This window comes from Lytechinus variegatus, chromosome 2, assembly GCF_018143015.1.
Source record: "Lytechinus variegatus isolate NC3 chromosome 2, Lvar_3.0, whole genome shotgun sequence".
Lineage (NCBI taxonomy): Eukaryota > Metazoa > Echinodermata > Echinoidea > Temnopleuroida > Toxopneustidae > Lytechinus > Lytechinus variegatus.
This window is the reverse complement of record NC_054741.1, coordinates 52,521,936-52,543,756: the sequence shown is the minus strand read 5'-3', so window position 1 is coordinate 52,543,756 and position 21,821 is coordinate 52,521,936. Positions and strand designations below refer to the sequence as shown.

Genomic DNA, 21,821 nt, shown 5'->3' with positions numbered 1-21,821 from the left:
ACTGTCCTTATTGTTTTAATCAGGTTGATTTGATAAATGTCATCAACAACTCATTATATTTTCTATCTAACATGCTGAAGGTGGCAGAATAGGACATATACCCCCTCCCATTTATGCCCATGTACTTGAAGCATGTTTTGATTGTGGTAATTAAAGTTTCAAGTAACAGTAAAACTTACTGTAGTTACACAATTTAAAACAATTATATAAACCTAAACTAACTATACTCTCATGCAGGAGTAGATTATATAAAGCTCATGAGTAGGAATTGGACAGGTTAAAGATACAGCCAAGTTCTTGGGGTAGGTAGAAGAGAAAGAAAGGAGTGAGAGCATTTGCCTTTTTAAAATATGAAGTCAAGCCAACTTAAACATCTTTATCGTATTCAAAGAGAAATCTTTATGACATTATCATAATAAATGTTATGAATATTATAATTTTGAAAAGTGGAGGGGGGGGGGGTTAGTAATTCATTATTTTGCTGATTTTTTTGTGTGCTTCTGTTACACAAGTAGCAGAGAAGAGATAACAAGAGCATATGAAATTGAATATATTAGAGATTGGATTCAAGACATCTTGTTCTGTTTTGGCCTATATTTAATCCTAAATGAAGTTAAAAATCACCTTTGGAACATTTTGGCTAATTGTGACATTAAAAAAAGTTACATAACATAAATCATGTAGTTATTTTCTTTTGGACACAAGCTCACGCATTGTGGTACACCACTGAACAATGGTAATTTGAATGTCTAATTATTAAGAATAACAATTGCATAACAATATTTTCACAGTTTGCCTGACTGCATTCACATTTTCCATTTCGTTCAATAACTTTGAGTACGACTCTCGTGCGGGATACATGCATGTGCATGGACATGCTAACTATACAATACTCCTTTACATACATGTAGATACACTTGATATGAAACCATCTGTGAATCAAAACTAAAAGCCTCCTACACCTTACTTGAAAAGGGTGGGTGGGGAAACCTTCATAGGAATATCCCTGGTATTGAGCTAGTAAACTAAGTTGTAATTAAATCTTAATTGCACTCTCCGTCCTTCTTACTCTTAAATCTTGGCTATTTCTATCTTTTTGTGCTCAACAGTTAGTGAACCACACCACACCACAAAATGCACTCATTTATGCTTCGTGTTTAATGTACACAACACTACAATGCTCGGCGAGCCCAGAGAAACAAACTTTATTGGAAGTAATATTTCATCACCAAACTTTGCAATTAAATAACTAAAACATGGCAGAACTTGGAACACTTTGAAAATGTTCATTTTCTGGTAGTGTTCATTAACTTTTGAGCACTACTATAATAATAATAATATTAATATGTCCATTTATATAGTGCAGTTTTTATATGCATATACTCAACTGCGCTTTGATACTTGGTATCATATTATTACCCCGGCTGTAGCTGAGCTGCCATATTATTAGGCGCTAAGCGTTCAAGGAATAAATCCTACCGGGTACCCATTCACCTCACCTGGGTCGAGTGCGGCACAATGTGGATTAATTTCTAGCCGAAGGAAATTACGCCATGGCTGGGATTCGAACCCACGACCCTCTGTTTCAAAGTCCGAAGACTAATCCACTGGGCCTTGTTTCATGAAACAGTTATCATTCCTGCCTCCTCCATTATAATTTGTGTCCATGTTTTCTTTTTTTTCTTATTGTACAACCTTACCTTTTGAAGGGGGGGTGGTCATTTTTTGTGTTTAGATTTATTGCACAGATTATTTTCAGAACACCTTACTCAGTGTATGGGCAGTATCACTTTCTGTCTTTCTGAAGAATCAATATTCATAAAGCTTTGTAATTATATTTGAACTACATGTACAATACAATTTGAATAGAATGAAGGTTCACCCTTCTCTCTTTATATTTATTCATGTGCACCATTACATACTAACCAAACATAGAAATAATATACACAATATGAAAACTTTGGCATCATTACTTAGCATCATAGTACTATAGAGTAAAGGAAAGACATTATCAAAGGCAGATCACATTTTGGGGAAGTCAAATCTGAAAACTAAGATTCATAAATGAGGAACAACGTAGTAAAAGGTTGATCAAAGTTGACTACTATTATTATGCAATTCATATAAAATCACAAGTTTTTAGGAAGTTATGTCACAGTGAATTCATAACATGTTAATTGAAATCCAAATGTGTTACAACTTCAGTAACAATCTAGGGTAAACTTCCTTTTGAATGCTGACTTCCCTATTTCTAACATCAAATTCATTTTTTGCATAGAGGTCCTCAGTTGCATAGTAAAACTTCTTCCAAACGATATTCTTTTCTTTGTGGTAATTCATTGACTGAGTTAACAAGGCAGTTGATTGGTCCAACGAGTACTCCCAGAATGCTTTGCAAATCATGACCTCCGCTGGTTTGAGATGAAGAAGGCAAGACGGACTCGATAGTTGGTTGGAGCAACTATTAAAGATAAATACCAGTTGTGGTAACGATCTCAAAATAGGTTTGAACAGAATCCAATAAAATTACCACCAAAGTGTTTGTATGTATAAATAAAAATAAGTACCAAATAGCTCAGGAAGAAAATGTGTAATAGCTGAGAAATTAGCAAAATAAGCAAGGAATTCCATCAAATGTCAGGTATTTTCGAAGCAATAGTAATACACTGTCCACATATGCTTTTCTTTGTTAGTGATCATCAGAGTTATCTATTTTTAGCTAAGATTTCACGATTTTACAAAGATAAGTTTACATTAATGTACCAGATCTAGATGTATGATAATATTTTGACAAGTACCCTTGATTTAAAAGACTTTTTCATGAAATAATTGTTCGCTGCAACTGTCTTTTACCTTTAATAAAAAATATAAACTACATTCAAAAAGAGAAGATTTGAAAATATGATATGAGGGAAGTGTGAATTTAATTTGAGCTGTAGGAAGGAACTTTTTCTTAGAGCAGTAATTTGAAAAATGTTAAAAAAAAATTTAGGTGACGGAGCTGATTAGATGAGCATTTGGTCATTTTTACAGAACAAATTGAAGAATCTGATGAAGGTAGATATACCTAGATAGAATACACTCTCGGCTGCTGGAATTTATATCTCCGCCTCTGCCAGATCAAGGCTATATTTTACACAACCATCTTTACACAACCAACAATCTAATCAAATCATCCTCACTCACATATCCATACATGAGCCAAGTCTGAAGTTGAACCAATAGTCTGCTTTTCAGTTATTGCAAGAAAGGGGATATTTTCAGGTTTATAATAACTATTGTGACCCTTGACTTCATGACCCTACAAGACAATCAGATCACCGTCCATCCACTTTGCACATGTGAGCAAAGTTTGAACTTGATCTCTCAAACAGTTCTTCCGTTATCATCAAAACAAATTATTCAAATGCATGTAATGATCTCTAAAGAATTTCCAGATTAATGCTTCTCCTAAATGTATACTTGAAAGAAGATTGGTGTTGATCTGTCAATCATAATTCCCCTAGCAATCACATATGGTGGGTGAAAGTATAAAACACTTCAATTAGAAAACTATATAAATAGATCATGTTATACCAAAAGCATTCAGCATTTATGCTGAGTGTATGGTTAAAATAAAACCTCTATACTTGAACAAATAAAACATAAAGCAACAACTTACAGTTTTGAAACTTTTATTGGGGAACTTGTACATCCTCATTTTCATCCTTAGTTTTTTTATTATAAAAAATAAAGTAAAAAGAGAAATGATTTACCTTTACTTTTATTGCATGAGTTGTAGGCAGGTTGGGGCAGGTGAGTAAGACAACAAGATGCATTCTAATAACCGGTGAGCTGACATCCTTGTTACATTCAAGGCAATGAAGCATAAAGCCACTAGGGAGGAAATTGAGGAAGGAAATGATAGAATAATGTACAAGATGATTGCTCAACAAAGTCCATTTAGAAATAAAACAATTACACAATTATATAGCTCTACATTCCATACAGTATAAAAGAAATAGTTTTATGTTCTTCCAATTTTCTATCTTTTTAAAAGTAATTATTATGGCTGTATTCATATGTTTTGTAATTTTCCCCTCCTTATTTAGATACATACATATATACAGTTGCAGTTATATAAGTGACATCATTTGATGTCTCTACAATAAGTCTTGGATGACAGCACCACAATCGCCATCACATTCATCATCATCACGATTCCTGATCAACACCACCACTACCACAGTTAAAGCCAGAACCAACATCATCACCTGCATCATCATCATCATCTGCATCACAGTCATCACCATTATCATTGTCTTTCTCCTCTTCATCCTCATAGTCACCATTATCAACATCATCGTCATCATCATCATCATCATCATCATCATCATCATCATCATCATCATCATCATCATCATCATCATCATCATCATCATCATCATCATCATCAACATCATCATCAACATTATCATCAACATAAACATCATCATCATCATCATCATCATCATCATCATCGTCATCATCTGCAGATCTTCATTCTCCACCATCATCCTTAACCATCACCCTCAACCACCACCACCACCATCATCATCATCATCATCACCTTTACCATCATTAATATATGACAATGTGAGATCCATACCTGCCTTCCCCTCCATCTAAATGGTTGTTTCCACAAAGAGGGCAAGATGGCCAGCTACAAGCAGACTCTTCTTCAACTCCACAAATATTACCTAGTGGTGCATAAAAGGCAAGGGCACTAAGAATTATTTGAGTATTAACACAATCATTTGAAAGAAATCAATATCCATATGGCAAGGCTCGACATTAGCGGTGGCCCGGGACTACCAAAAATGAGCATTGGGCCACTCAAATTCTTTAAAAGCCAACACTTGGTGGCCCAGTTGGGCTACTAAAATTTTGATAAATAGTAATGTTTTATAATGTTTCAGGCTACTAAATTTGATTCGTGATCCACCAAAATTGTGAAATTGATGATTAGGGTGGACCGATCTGGCCACCAAGAAAAAATGTTAGTGTGGAGCCTTGCATATGGGCACAGATTAGAAATAAATAAATGACAATAGCACTTAGTTGATTATCTAAATCTTTGAAAACTTATCAAATTTTGCCATAACACCTACAGTAAACCCATAAAGAAAAATATCACAGGATCAAACTTTCTTTTCTGCAACTTGAACAAAAAAAAATCTTATAACATTTGAATAGGACAAGTATCTGAGTTACCATTGCCACCATTAATTTCTTTTTAGATTAAAAATAGAACACCTGACCAAAAATACAGAAAAGAAGGAAATGGCAAATTGGATGAACATCTTACCTGTTACACTAACCAATGAATGTAACCTTGTATCGACTTTCAGAGATGAAAGTGAAAGGCTCGATACACTCTCATTGTCTGACTCATCAACAACACTAATCTGACTGAAACCATCAGCGTTCAACTGCACTCCTATATGAATAATTAAAAAAAATATATATGTTTATCCAGATTACTTTCTGATAACTGTTATCAAATTTTTTGTGTGTGTTAGTTCCTAATGCTGGAAAACACATAGGCCCGTATTCTGAACTCGGAATTAGACAAATTAAATCCTGGTTTAAAGTTGTAGGTTAACTATGAAGAGCCATTTGGGGCACAAGTCTCTATTCGTACATGTTCAATTTATCAACTCCAATCGCACTCCAATCATTTATAATTGTCTCAGAATGATAACTGAAATATTTCCTTCATTATAAAAGCAAAGAAAAACAGAATAGTAAACATAAAAAATATAGGCCTACAATATAAGCAGAATTTTCGAGTTTTTGGCTCCCCATAATTTAAAACAGACTTGGACCATGGTTTATTAAACCTGACTTCAGAATACGGGCCATATACTCTAACCATTTCATGATTTTAATTATCAAATTATTTCTTGTAAAGAGCATTGTCATGGAACACAGATTAGGATAGAAGTTTAGAAACAAAATATATAATTTTCTTTAATCACTCAATGACAAATCACCACAATTTTTGATGATCTCAAATTAAATTGCAGTGATTTTCAATGACTTTTCTTAGCCAGCTAAGGACATAAATGAAAGAAAAAATATATATACATTGACTGACCTTGTTCCGTAGATGCAATGTGAACATCTCTGCACAGTAATTTCCTGTTTCCACTACTCGCACACCTCGCCTGGACTTCTTGGTTTAAAACGTGAGATTGATGCACATGTAAACACACATACTGATCCTGGTCTGATCTGTTATGACCGTTGCTGATCTCTTCTCCCTGAATGGATGAATGCTGTTGATGTTGACCGGTGTATGTAGAAAGGAACAGGAACCAGCTCCCAGAGGATTTGTTGGAGCTATCTTTAGGATGCAAGGATGGCGAGTTTGTCGAGGTGAGGAGGAGGGGTGTGGTAAGAAAGCTTGTCCGTTTCCATGGACACTTGGCATTCTGAAAGAGTAAAATAAACATATAGTCTCTATTGGATTGAGGGGTTCACTAACGTCATTCACTTTAATAGGTCTAGCCATGACAATTTTTCAGAGATTTTGTTAAATATACATGTCTGTGTTAAAAAAAGGGGGAGGGGCAACCGGGCAAGATGACTGATTTTCATATTTTGGAAGATCCTCATTTTTTATAAGAGGGTAGAGAAAGGGGGGGGGGGGTCAAAATCTTTTCAAATGCAGGGAGCTTGAAGCTGCATATTTCTTTCATAAAATTACATGGAAACAAAAGAATACTGCATTAAACGTCACAGACAGTATACTTTTACTACATATATTTCAGGATCTGGAACTATTGTGTGACAATTATTACACTCAACGCTGAAAATTATAAATAATTTAAACAATATTGGTAAACCCAATACCGGTACTGTCAATGCTACATCACTCTTTGTTTAATGCACCTGTATGTGGCAAATGTCACAAATATACATCACCACAAAATAACATGCACACCCACTCTGCCATCCCATGACAAAAGGAAGCAACTCCAATTTTTATCAAAATTAACTTTTTTTTTTAGGGAGGGGGGTATTTTCTGTACAGCATAGGAATCGTAGTTGGAATAGCCCTAAATTCATGGAAATATAAGCATTTCCACAGGAAGTGACTCCATATATTTCCACTTAAAACAATCACACATTTTCCTCAATTACTAGAAAACTCATTCCACAGAGTTGAATCCTTTTGTTATTGAATGGCAGCACCCATCAAGCATACAGAACTTGTAAATGAAAAGGAAGACTAGTTCACAAAACACCTAGCCACAATAAAACCACAACAGCCCAAACTAATACCAACTGTGGTAAGTTGTAAACCATTTCCATTTTATTATCCACTGCTTTAAAAGTTTTCTGTCTAATGTTTGTTGTTTTCTTTTGAAAACTCTTGAAAAATCAAATTTACTTTCAGCTGAAACCTACAAGAACATATAAGGTATTATAATCCTACAATTTCTATATTAAAGCATATCATGACAAATACAATTTTTTTTCTGTTTTTATTTGCTCTTCTGTGTTTACATAACTCATTAACTCTGATGACTTATCATTTCTTGATGGTTTGGAATGGATGGAGCCTGTGTTGTGTGCTAACATGCCCTTTCTATTTCATATATGCAGGATATATGTTACATTATAGAACACCCCATACCTCGGCTAGAACATAAGAACCCACACAGATGGTACAGGGAATAATTTTCCTGGTATTGCATTGCGATTTGCTCCACATTTTTGAAATACTGCTATGCATAAAGACTTTTGTATAGCATATTTTTACATAGGACTGTACATTACATAGTTGAGAGCTTTTCTCTTGTGACCAAAAATGCTATTTAAATTTGCAAAGCAAAATCATTCCCTGTGGTATTATGTACAAATGCCTATTATTATCATAATTATGATATTCTAGCAAATAGCAATTCTTAATGCCCTTGGCCTCTGAGGCAAGTCGAGGTTAGTATAAGCTTTATATATGTAATTAATGGTAATTTTTTAAATATGGTTTGCCATTGACTTTCAGTTATGTACAAATTTTGGCTTACTTTTATGTTACATCCCCCAGGAAATAACTCAGAAATCAGAAGGTAACACTTCCAATAGATCTCACCATTTCTTGTACAAAATCATTTGTAGCATTTAGTAATCTTGAAAGTAAGCTTGGAGATGGAAAGGATTTTTTTTAAAGTCCTGAAACTAAAAAAAAAGAGCTCTGGTAATCCCTATTCATGGTAATATTAAAGCTTATCCAATGTTCAGATTTAGGAAACAATTTGTGAAAAGCTGCCCCTCCCTCCCCCCAAAAAAAAAATTGCCTAGCTTTAGACATGATTTCATTAGAGTATGTTGAGTATATTCTTATGCAGATAAGGATTGGAATGGGTTTTGACAATAGGGCTGAAATAATTGCATCTTCATTTAGATCGAGACAAATGATAAGGCTCATTCTAACCTCCCACTTCCCTGGTTTGAATAACAAACCGAGTCCACAGAACATACACTTCATAAAATAATCAGTAGAGATAAGGAAATATCACTCATAAGTACATGAAGCTGGGAAAGTGCTAGCTGGCCTAAACACCTACTTTAAAAACAAGGACAAAGACATAACATTTATAAACAATACCTAACATGGGCAGCTCACCAAACTCACGTTCACTAACTTTCCGGCACGACCTCATGAGTAAGGGCAAATTACCACAACAATCCGGATAAAAAATTAAGCTCCCATGTTACATTTGGAACTCATTGTCTAGGACTAGCGGTGGACCCTGGTAAATAAGGCCACTCTGGAAAGTTCAAATACATGACATCCTCTTAGGCCCTATTCTCACTATAAAGAATTTGTTTGCTAATTTTCCACCCATAATTATAATTTGTATAGAATTATGCAACTTGTGAAGTCTGCACAGCGAAGAAGAGGAGTGTAGTGGTTTCACGGTACACCACGTATTATTACATGGTGTACCATGAAACCATTAGACACTCTTGTATATAATAAAAAATGGAGAAAAAAGCTAATTTTGACCAGATTCACCATTACAAAATAGCTTGAATGTAAAGAAAAATTTGTTTGATAACTTTCCACCTATAAATATAATTTGTATATAATTATTCAACTTGTGAAGTTTCATGGTACCATGAAACCATTAGAAACTCTTGTATATAATTAAAAAAACACCCCCCCCCCAAAAAAAAAGAGAACAAAATAAAAACACCAGAGTAATTTTTCCTTTAAAGAAAATCAATCTAAAATGGAGAAAAAAAATCTGATTTTGACCAGAATCACCATTGTAACAGCGTGAATGTAAAAATATCTCAATTGCATTCACGACACAGTGCCCCACTGCAGCAAGCTTCCAGAAAATAGATTGTATGGAGCTCACTAAACAGGGCTGCCAAAGAGGTAACATCAGAAATAGAAATATTTTGCCACCGAATCCTGTTTATTGATAGCAATAACAACATCATTGATAATAGTTCTAGTAACAGCACTCTCATTGATAATGATGATATCATTGCAAGTAACACTAAAAAACAAGTGATGCATTGCATACATGTAACACATGTGTATGAACGTGGGTTACTGTGTTTAGTTTGTTTTTAAGTTTGTTCTGTTTTGGGAGCAGAAACAAATTCAGGAAAGTGGGAGGTGTGATTTGAAGGAAAAAATGGAACTCAAATTGAGGTTCCTGGTGATGATTATAACGCTTATCCTGTCATAACAACAGGAAACCCTTTCCCGACAATGACAAAACAATTGACAGAAACATGACAGTATGAACAAAGATACATGAGAGAATGAGATCTAGGTTTCATAGGAAGACAAAAGATAAGTTGGGGAAAATGGGAGGAAATTAATTTTTAAAAATAGGAAACGGAGGAGGGGGGGTAAACTATAATGATGAGATTAACAAGAGAGAAAGGTTGATAAAAGATCTTAAAAGCTCGACTCGAATCGCCATAGTCAGCCACATTGAAATATCTATTGTAAACTGATACTGACAAGATTATTTCAACAAAATTTTCAATTTCATGTTTAAATTAAAAGGGAAAAGTGTACACAAACAAGTCCATTTTAACACAAAAGAATTAAAAAAAGAATAAACAAATAATTAAAACAGAGACATTGGAAATAACTTTTTCAAAGTTTTATATGCACAACACAGGAATATGCAAATGAAAGAATTGATGATACATGTAGCACACACTAACTTTTTGTTTGTATCATTTTGTAGATTTGATTATCAAGAACTTCTTGATTGAATCATGGAGATATTGAATCATAAAAATACATGGTAAATTTGTGGTCCAATCATGTTTTACATCAAAGGAAGACAAAAAATGAAAAAAAAAAAACGCCCATTTACACCAACTTGTCAATGTTTATTCAAATTGTGCTAGAGGATACTAAATACTAGGCAGTGGGTAGCATACGACTAGTTTGCAATCCATCATATGCTAGCTTGGTTAAGATTGATTCATTTCATGAACCGTCAAACAGTCCATCCAACGTCACTCCCGCTCCCATCATCATACATTAATTTAACTTCAAAAGGTCCTATTTGGAGATAATGCATACAATTTTCATAGAAAAGTGAAAGTCAAACACAAAAACACAACAATGTGTGTTGTTCATTGTTGAACTTTTCAGGAACAGTGTTGAATATTGTACAACGCCTACTTAGCTTGTTGTACGCGATCAAATGGGAGGCTGAATGTCACACATTCATACCGTTGCACACAAGACGTACCATCCAAAATGTACCATTGCATGGCTTTAGGAGGTGACGTCACAATGTGATTTCATTGAATAAGGTGACAATGCGCGTACAGCCTGCTGGCTAAATGCGGCTGTCCAAGATCATGTGCGCTTGTGGGCTCGGCTTGTGGGATTTTGCTTTTCGCTTTCAATATTTTTGCTCCCTTTTCGTAGATTACTGGAGGGAAAAAAACTCTTTGTTTTTTCCATATTATCGCTAGATTCTGAGGCATTGTACAACACAAATAGCGAATATTCTTATTCGTGCAATGGTGCGAGATTTCGCATTCGGTGAAAGAAAGAAACGCTCTATTCAACTCGGCTGACGTCTCGTTGAATAGAGCATCTTTCACCTCATGCGAAATCTCGCACCATCGCACTCATGCCTCTTCGCTATTTGTATATCATTAGTAAACAAGCTTTGGTTACATGAACTAGGAAGCTCCAACAATAAGGCTCACAGTATTTTTTTTCTTCACATATGACATCTGGGCTAAAAATGATTGTTTTTCTTTTGAAACAATACATGTATATTGTTAGATTGCTCAGCAGCTTCTGTCATAAATGCTCATCTTGAAATTTCATAGTAAAGTGCAAATTGATATGAAACTGATTGAATAAAATTTATCCCTCATAGCTTTAGGTCTTTCACTGGCCTTACACTAACTTCCCTTTGTGTCTGCCTACTCCTTTGCTTTCATCCCCTTCTCTAAACCTGATTGGTCATCACAACTCTCTAATGCCCTTTTTGTCTCCTTGTTTCTAGTGTTGCTGTTGCATGTATGTGGTCTATGTTACATTTGTTCCACTTTATGTTTGTCATTTTGCCTCCGACGAAGATTCTGCTAGGATTGAAAGCTTACGCCCCTTTTGACTCTCTAATTTGCTCCATTGGCTCTCTTTTATTAGATAAGCAGTTTTCAGCAGCTTCATTCTGCCAAGAATAAAATAGTGTCACACTGTCTACATGTACCTTCCCTGTGCAAAATCATGGCAGATTCTACTCTGTCCAAACATAGTGGCCCGAATTCACAAAGGTGGTTTTGAAAACCCACGGTTGAGTCCATGGTTTATGCAGATTTCTTGTATAAATTATGCTTAAAGGGGAATCCAACCCAAATAAAAACTTGGTTTTTATAAGGAAAAGAAAAATCAGACAAGTTGATAGGTGAAAATTTGAACAATATTGGACAAACAAAAAGAAAGATATGAATTTTTAAAAGTTGTAAATATTACGAAAAATATTCGTAATCACTCTACCCATGGAGATTTCAAATTGGCCGCATATGGGATGTCATAGTGATGTAAGGCAAGGACTACTCTTCCATGTACTCCAATCACTGATCTCTCCCCTACCCCTACCTGGATGGGAACAATAACGCTGATTGGCCTATTCCGTGGTGAAGCACCGGAAGTTGGTACCTCCGCACGCCGAGTTCCCCCAAAAAAGCCAAAATCGGAGTAGAGTCTGGTTCACGGCAATAGTGTCAATTCTTAATTATACTTACCAGATCAACTCTTACAACAGCACTTTTCAATGTGAATTTATACCTGATACAAAGGTTAAGATGTCGTTCTTTGGCACGTATAATTGCACTTATCGTGACGACCGTGGAAACAGAGAAAAGGGGATTACTTTTCACAGATAAGACAAGCTGGTGAACTGCATAGTTGTAGACTTTATGTAGTCCCATGTGCTCAAATACATGTGTGGTAATTCTAAATTACCAATGCAAGTTTCCAAAAACTTCAAAACTCCAGGGGGGAGTTATCGATTGTTGTGATTTCTCTGGAAGCGTGATGAATTTAAACCATGATTCAAATAAATATTCAGTTTATTAATATTCACAAATGTCACCAAGTCTTATGAGTTTATCAGTCATGTTTGGACAGAAGAATATCACGAGACACGAAAATACTGACCGTGTAGCCTGTATTCTGAAACTTGACTTAAGTTAAGACTGAAAATCTGGCGTTTCGGATGAGTTAAAAAAAATTGATTTTTTGCGAAGCATAGATCCTGACCGAAATAGACTGATTTTGGGGACAAGGACTGGATCTACAAGGTATTCTGAAAATTATTTCATCTTTTATTTGTGAAAGGACAATAAAATTTACAAGCTAGAGGTACATGTACGGTAGGACTAGGACTTGGGCTTATGTTACTTGTGGCATGTGAATTTGTGATATTTCTCTGTCAACAATAGATCGAATTATTTTTTCCAAGAACTAATTTTTAAAAAAAGTATGTAAAAAAAGACATTAAGCTACAGAGACGGATTTACAGACTTCAGAAATTTCACAGAACTTATTTTGAGATGACGAATGTCTTTAAAGAAAAAAATGTCTCGGTGGAGCAAGAAAAAAAAGGGGGGTTTATGATCAACCAGAAATTTAGGGGGTGACGCAAGGAAAATTACCTGACAAGCAAAAAAAAAAAAAAAGGTTATCAACCCAAAATTTAGGGAGGGATGCAAAACAAAAGAAATAATCTGACAAGAATCAAAAAAAGGTTATCAACCAGAATTTTAGGGCGGACCACAACGATTTTAGGGAGTCCACCTGAATTTAGGGGGGATGCAGGAAAAAAAAATGACAAGCAAAAAGAACAACAAAAAGTTGTCAACATAAATTTTGGGGGGTCGGTCCCCCACCTAAAATTTAGGGGGGACTGGACCCCCCCTTCCGCTGCCTATATGAACAAACTGGGTAGAGGATAATTGAAGAGGGTCGATCGATGTGACAGAAGGAGAGAGAGAGAGAAGGTCAAGTCCAACTCAGAAAAGTATTGATTTGAATCAATAGAGAAAAATCAGACAAGCACAATGCTGAAAATTTCATTAAAATCGGATGTAAAATAAGAAAGTTATGACATTTCAAAGTTTCGCTTATTTAAAAAAAAATTGTGATATGAACGAGCCAATACATCCAAATGAGAGAATCGATGATGTTACTAACTATTTCTTTTGTTTTTTTATAGTTTGAACTATACAATATTTCAATTTTTACGAATTTGACGATTAGGACCTCCTTGCCCGAAGCACAAAATGTTAAAATAATGGAATACCAACCGAGATGTGCATATAACTGTTTTGTGAAATGAAGCGAAACTTAAAATGCCATATAACTTTCATATTACATCCGATTTTGATGAAATTTTCAGTGTTATGCTTGTTGAATTTTTCTCTTTTTATTCAAATCAAGTTTTTGTTGGGGTGGACTTGTCCTATAAAGGGCGAGTCCACCTCACGGAAACGATTATTTGAATAGAGAGCAAAACCACACAATAATGCTCAAAATTAAGAAGTAATATATGAAAGTTATATTTAAAAAGTTTTACTTAAGCAATGAATTTTTCGGTGTTACACTTGTTTGATTTTTTTTTTTGGGGGGGGGTGGGGTGGACTTAAATTAAAGGGGGTTTCAAGCCCAGTGTTATAAGCCTGCATAACCTAGAAAGTCCTCGCCCTATCGATCCTAAGATGTTATTTGGCAAACCTCCAAAATACCCCTAGACAAGTCAAGGATTTCATCCATTCTTCCTTAGGTGAGAAAAACACCAACCCCTTCAAAATTATGTTTGCGAAATGTACTGGGGGGGGGGGGAAGTACCATGGTTTCAAGAAAATTGCGCAATTCTGGCACCTTAAATATATGAAGCAGACAGCTAGCGTATCGCTCACAATGCACATGCTAATGGAGCGATCGCGTTCCTTTTGGGGGAACTGGTATGGCGGACAATAGAACTCGCGTGCTTCAAACAAAGGACCCTCCTCGCATATCCAGTTAGGGGAGAGATCAGTGACTCCAATACATATTATGGCTAAAATGTCATTTTTCCCTAAAGTTTTATTTCAAATTATATTTTTCTTTCATGAGGACATAAAACAATATACTACATGGGTTATATTTAGATTACTGCCCCAGGGGAATGGGTACTTAGGAGAAAACCACAAATCCCTGATAATAAAGTACATGGCCTATGGGAAAGTTGTCCTTGCCCCTTGTCATAATTTATTTACCCAGTTGCCAATTTGAAATCTACATAGTATTAGTGATCTCAATTTTAAAGCAGCTATAACTTTCTTATTGCTTGTTCAATTTCTTTCAAACTTTCACCATTCTGTTTAATTTATTTTTCTCCTTCCCAACACAACATTTTATGGCCAAGACTGGATTCCCCTTTAATTTAGCACGTATTGGATGTGTGTATAAAACATGTCCAATACTGATGCGCGCATTTGTCACACTGTGCAAAATTGACGCCTGTTACCATGGTTAGATACGCTATTTTATTCATGAGTCCACTCTTCAAACAGTGGCCTCATGAATAAAATTGTGTGGATAACCGTGGCAACAGGCGTCAATTTGGTGCACTGACAAAACCGTGCATCAGCATTGGACATCTTTGATTTACGTGGTAACTTATACAGGAAATCTCCATAAACCATGGGTTTAAGTACCGATGGTTTTAAAAATCACTTTTGTGAATTCGGGCTTTCATGGTTGACTGAGCACATGTTAATAGTGAGTAACGAAAAAATGCTATTCTATACTGTAAATTACTTCATGATGTGACATTGAAAACATACAAAAATGTAATGAGTATTATTTTACAGGATCATTCTTTCAAATTTTTTTTGCTAAAACATGTTTTGTGTAAAACCTACACTGCAAAAACTCCGGTGTTGATTTAACACCAGCCAAGAATCTATATATGTTCACACCAGAGAAGTTTGGTTTTGGTCTAACACCAGAAGTGTTTGGTTTTGGTCTAACACCAGAAGTGTTTATACAACATCAATAAGTATTAAAACAGCATAGGTTTGATTCCAAACTGGTGTTAAATCAACACCGGAGTTTTTGCAGTGTAATATGGATATGGTATGCCCTTATTCTTGGTTATATTTCCTTGGTCAATTTAAAGCAATGAATCTCGCAATCTAATCAACAATAGTAAACCTCCCATGCATCAAATAGGTAAAAATTTTGACAATTATAAAATTTACAATACATCCCAGAATAAATGCAACATAAAATCATCAATTATTTATATAAACTTAATCACAAATATGACCTACGTATAGCATTACAAAGCTCAGTCTCCTTTTTCATGCGGTATACATGTAACTAAGATTAATCATTCATTCATGCAAGAGACAGCAAAACAATTTGAAGAAAGGATATCAATAAGTAAATTGAAAGACGGTATCTAAATTAAGAAAATAAAAAATCCCCAGTCTAAAAAGTATATCTATTCTTTAAACTGATACCAACATTAAAAAAATAACCAAAGAATAGCACAGTTGTAATTCTTTAATATTTAATGTTTGCTTTTTCATAAATTGTGCTTTTTGTCTGTCATAAGTGGGGAATGCGCATCAATTAAGTCATCCAAGAACATAGACTGTGGGAGAGCATGCATGGTTACATTGTGATAATGCACATTATTACTGGCAACCTGCCAACAAAAAGGGGGAATCCCCTTAGATTTGAACTTTCCCCATGATGCCATACCTGGGGATTCCCCTTGCTTCTAAAAGAGAGAAGTCAGTGATTAGACTAAACCAAGTGGAAGGTGGTTAGCTCAATTAGGTTTACAATGACTGACTGGCAGATAGGAAAAACAAAATATTTTCAAGTGTGTGCACCTTATTTAGATATACAGGAAACATATCCAATTGTTAAGGTTGATTTCCTCTTAATTTGTGGCATGTCCTGCCCAAAAGGGAATTTAATCTGTTTAATGGGTGTTGCAAGAAACTTGTGATCAATCGCAAGTCTATTTTTGGTTCCTAAATCAATCATATGTCTTGCAATTAATTGTAAATTAGTGATTGATTGCTAATCTGCTCCATGAAACAAGGAGTTTAATCTGATTTGCTATTTAACGTTCATCTATTGATTGTAAAATATTTTTTTTACTAGTGGAATGGTCGCTTCAACTAAGCCATAGTTCCATCAATCTATTAAAAAAAGCATTTGAAAATTATATTTATGCCACGAATTATTTCATGTTTTTCATGACCCACTAAAAGTAGTATTACCAATTTTTTGTTCCAAGACATTTGCTCTGCTGTGAGTTCCACACACTAATGGAATCGCCAACTTCAACCCTGGATTTAACACTATACCCTATCCAAAACCTAACCCCAGACCTTAAAAAAAAACTTGATTGCAACCATAACCCTAACCCTTTATCTTAAAAGAAATAAAGCCCGGAGCAATTGCCATAGGAGCAAATGTCGGGTCACCCAAATTTTCAACTAAAACATGCATATAATGTAGATTTAACATTTACATACCATTGGTGATACAGAGGGCATGATGATTATTGAGCGATATCAAGGTTCAATAAATGTGAAGTTACCAGGAGTTATACATTGTGAATACATGGGGATAAAGGGATATTTGCCTTTGCCACTAACCCTTATTAAATGAAGCTCAAGATTGTCAGTTAAATTAAAACAAGAACACTGAATATGGCTATATGGGCAGTGTTTTTTCAAAATGTATTTACAACTACACAGAAGAAAGTAGTCACCATGAACACAAATTCATTGTTTTTTTTCTCCAGAGGTATGTGTATGCATGTAGCTACATGTATGTATTATGTATTTTATTACATACAATGTATGTACAGGTATGCATGAAGTCACAATTACAGAGATGCCAAGTTCAAAGACCAGCTATGCATGAGATTTTCTGTGAATCTGAGTGAGATCACAGACATTGTGTACAATGTATATGGGGATAGGCTGTGATAGTTGTGTGAGACAGAGATTTGAGGGGATGAACAAGAGTCCAAAATGCTTGAGTCTCACGCATAATGCGTGAGACTTGGTAGCTCTGCAATTACTGTTGAAAACAGACAGCAAAGAAACAAGCAACAACAAAAGTGTTACTTACAATATCACATGTAATATAAGATACATGTATCCCACCTTATAATGCAGGGCCACACGGAACGGTTTTCAAAGTGGGGGGGGGGGCTGACCATGAAAAAAATCACAATCCTTTGGTCATTTTTTATGTTTTTGTACACAGTTTGGGAAAAAAGTGGGGGGCTGAAGCCCCCACAGCCCCCCCCCCCCCCACTTCCCCGGTCCCTGTAATGGTACTTGACTTTCAGATCCTGTACAAACCAATAATAACCAAAACAACCCAGCACATAGAAAGCAATGTAGCCCAAAATAACATACTCAATGTACTTTCATATCCATCAATCTAAGCACAAAAACACTTGGCTATGCAATTATGCACTGATAATACTTTGAATTTTCCTCAAAGACATGTTACAAGTTGTAGTTTCTATTCCCATTCAAAATCAAATCTTCCACAAATCCTCTCAAAGCAGTCTTCAGACCTACCAACCTCTGGGAATAAAAGAGTGTATGTTTCCCCATAAAAAGTGTATTTCACTCACTCATTGGGGCGCTCAAGCTGCATGCAGGCTAAAATGCGTACTGTTCTTGCAGATAATAATAAAAAACATTCAAACATGTGTATATCTCACCTTGGTTTTAACAAAATGAATGAAAAAAAAAACAAGTTACCTGAAATTACACTGATCTAATAACCATATTTGCGTAAGTTTTATGAAACAGACACATATAGATTTCTCAATAAATTACGATAAAAAAAAGAAGAAAAAACATATTGCCGTATTTTGGTTGCAAAAACATACTAAATACACCAAAAACGAATGGGTTGGCAGGTCTGAGGCATCCACTAGAGTAAGCTCAGGAATGGTTGTGGAAAAAAAAATGTGTCATTTACAGGTGGAAAATTTTGGTTTTACAACATATTCCTAAAACAAAGAGCGCAAATATTTCTGTTGAAAGTATAAAGGGAGTTATACATATAGAATTGTAGGTGTTGTGGCTCAGTGGGCAAGTCTCCGGACTGTTAAGTCTGGGGTTCAACTCACAATGCAGCACTCGCGTCATTTGGCAAGCTGCTTATCTACATTTGCCACTCTTTACCCAGGTGTAGTAGATGGGTACCCAGTAGGAAGGAATTCCTTGAATGCTTGAGCGTCCGATCAGGATAGCCGTGCTAATGCCAGGGTAATAGTATGCAGCGCTTAGAAACATTTGTATTAAGCGCTATATAAATGTTGCACATAATTATTATTAATTATTCATCCTCGGTTGTACTGGCAATATCGGCGAAAATAATAATTACCAATTTGCAGGTCCCACCTCGACAAACAATCCTGTATACCTTCTCAAAGCCTGGTACATTTGTACACAATACCTTCTCAAAGCTTGGTATGTTTGTATACCATAATAGTGATCTTACCTTGATGGCATCACTGATATCCATAACATTAGGGGGTCTAAACAGAGGTAAATCCATGGAGTCACAATCATCTAATGACTCCACTTCTGTCATTCCAATCTCACTTGTCAGCACATAGCATACACTCTGACCATTCTGTAATAACAAAGTACAAACACAGTGATTGATTCATGAGATCTACAATGCACTGAATATTGGGGGTACTGATTGCCAAAAGAAGTCCTGAAATATGAAGAAGAATTATGCAAGGCGTATTCCATCTCCATATTTTATTACTTCATATAAAAAAAACAAAAAACAATTAGCTCCAGTAACATTATCAGCTGTCTAAGTAAACTAATGCAATTAAATTCTTTATTTCATTTCCATTTAAACATAATCATTAGCATGGAAGATCAAGGGACTTAGTTTTATAATCTTGAGGGGAGCAATAAATAGCCCTCCTAAAACTTTTAAGGGGAGCACAACAAAAAGCTCTTCTTTGAGTTTGACATACAAGGGGAGCTTTTTTGTCAGATGACAAAATGGATGGATGAACGTACACTAAGTTACATACCACAACTAAGGAGACAAACAATCAGCACCGGCCGCACAGAAGCGCTGTTAGTGAGAGCTCTGTTAGCACTAACATTTCCCTAACAACTCAGCCACTAACACCTTAGATAGGATGAGCACACAGAAAGCGCTGTTAGCCGGGCACGCTGTTTGTGTGTTGTTAGTATATTTGACATTTATAGTTAGGCAGAATTTAGGATTTGTACGTAGTAATCTATTGTGTAGATTGGTGAAGATTGCTGTACACAGTGCATTGGTGTCTTCGTGAGTGAAGTATTCATGCAATAACAAAGTTTGGCAGTATGTGTCAAAATAAAGGTAATTTGACGGATAATATGGTGAAAAATTCAATGAACATTACAATTTACTTTGACCACATAATGAAAAAGAAATCATATTTTTATTGATATTTTTACTTGAACGTAAGACCTAATTAGATTAATTTGGAAGAAAAGAGAGGTCTAGATATACCACTTTTTATGTTTTGACAAAATGAATTACCGTAAGTTAATGGAGGATATTCAACCTATCATTCATTAACATAGCAACAAATGGGCTATTCAAACCTACCATGTCAAATAACAAAGAAATTACTAGTGGGTGAGGCATCAGTGTAAATTTCATCTCAACTTGCCAAACGTGGATCAAAATGGCGCTAGTTCAGTCAGTAAAGAAGAGGTTTCGCACTTATGACTACTCTGAAGAAGAAATACAAATAATAAAGAGTGGATCCATAAAACATAGCACCACACTATCAGCCAAACACAGCAATGATGCTACACAGCGGATCAAAGATAACATGTACGACAGTATCCGACTAGAAGTAAATGCTTTAGGAGTGGCAGAGAGGAGCTTGCAGAGCATCAAGGATAAGTGGCAGGCTCTCAAGAAGAACGTAAAAGAGAAAGTTGCCGCCGGTACACGCTTACAAGGGAAGGAACGTGAAAAGACAGGAGGGGAAAATCCCACACTAGATGACCCAGACGTGTTTGATTGTCTAAATGATGACGAAAAAGAGATTCTTCAAGTCATCCCATCCGAACAAATAACAGGTAGGGGTATTAGTTTTACTTGATTTCTCAAATGATGTCATGTTAATCAGAGGCGGCGATACATATTATGTAGCATCCATGTGTGGTAACGTAGCACTGCGAATTCCTTCTAAGCGTGTCAAAATCAACAATTATATACATTACCAGTTACAGCGCATAGCTTGTTGATTTCGGATGGTGATTGACGCGCTTTCAACTTCTAGGTTTAAAGAACTTTTGATATTTTATTTTCATCACATTGTATAAATATAATTCAATCAAGGGGTTGGGCTAAAAAAATTAAGAAGGGGCTTCACCTAGCCCCCCCCCAACCGAATACCACCTATACTGTCAACAGTGCAAAGCCCACATAAGTCCCTAAATAAAATAACTCTAGTTTAAACTTTCGAAGATGGGTTTAATATTAATTGTTAAATAATTTATGGGTAAGACTTTTGTAGGCTTATAAGTTCTTTATCATTATATAAAATGTGTTAGATTTGTTTCTCTTTAAGTTTTGTTTTGTTACGTAATGTGATGCCATTTAAGCTCCAGCATATCAAAGTGATAATACTACACTAAATCGCTGTTGCTTACTTTTCAATAAACTAATTAACCACAATTTTTCTACGTTCCCAAACTTACCGCAATTCATTAAAATGACCAAAAAAATGCAACTATTTCAAGTACATGTCAAATGGTTATGCGTTAATTCATATTACATGATTATGAAGACCTATTGGGGACCCTCTGACTCCTATTCATAACTGGAAATTCATTATAGGCCAAATAAGAACAATTGTATCTATTTATATTCACTGGATAATATTATATTGGCATTGCCATCTTTTGCGCAGGTGTGGTGGACGGGTTTGCCACGGACAAGATCGTAATAGAGGAAGATGAAGATTGTGCGGATGATTCCACACTGAGTACTCCGGGAAGTTGGAGCCACCCACCAAGGATAATTCACAACGATGAAAGGAAGCGGAAATTCCCAGACAATACACAAGTCAGCTCATCCATGCGCAGAAGTAGGCCTACCTTTAAAGTAAGTCAAATGTCTTCATCGGAGTACTTTCAAGTAATTATCCGTATCGAAACCGAAAAACTCAATGTTATGAAAGAAACATTGGAAGTTAAGCGGCGGTACATGGATA

The 21,821-nt window shown here is 35.5% G+C and overlaps 2 protein-coding genes across 2 annotated transcripts in view; one reads left to right on the top strand and one right to left on the bottom strand.

Annotated features, from left to right (window-relative positions):
- Positions 1 to 1,765: 1,765 nt before the first annotated feature.
- Positions 1,766 to 21,821, bottom strand: part of LOC121408336 (DNA repair-scaffolding protein-like) — a 49,800-nt gene continuing 29,744 nt past the window's right edge. Inside the window, exons 10-15 of the mRNA XM_041599769.1 lie at positions 19,076 to 19,210; positions 6,119 to 6,455; positions 5,327 to 5,458; positions 4,628 to 4,718; positions 3,756 to 3,876; positions 1,766 to 2,461 (exon numbers count right to left, since the gene is read on the bottom strand). Of these exons, the coding sequence (XP_041455703.1) occupies positions 2,285 to 2,461; positions 3,756 to 3,876; positions 4,628 to 4,718; positions 5,327 to 5,458; positions 6,119 to 6,455; positions 19,076 to 19,210 (993 nt within the window). The 3' untranslated portion in view covers positions 1,766 to 2,284. The remainder of the gene's footprint in view (positions 2,462 to 3,755; positions 3,877 to 4,627; positions 4,719 to 5,326; positions 5,459 to 6,118; positions 6,456 to 19,075; positions 19,211 to 21,821) is intronic.
- On the top strand, positions 20,190 to 21,147 carry LOC121408339. The gene has a single exon (XM_041599771.1). It carries the CDS (start codon positions 20,280 to 20,282, stop codon positions 20,703 to 20,705), a length of 426 nt encoding a protein of 141 aa, XP_041455705.1. The 5' UTR covers positions 20,190 to 20,279; the 3' UTR covers positions 20,706 to 21,147.

Coding starts and splice junctions, on each gene's coding strand:
- LOC121408339 (XM_041599771.1), top strand. CDS start 20,280: ATGGCGCTAGTTCAGTCAGTAAAGAAGAGGTTTCGCACTTATGACTAC.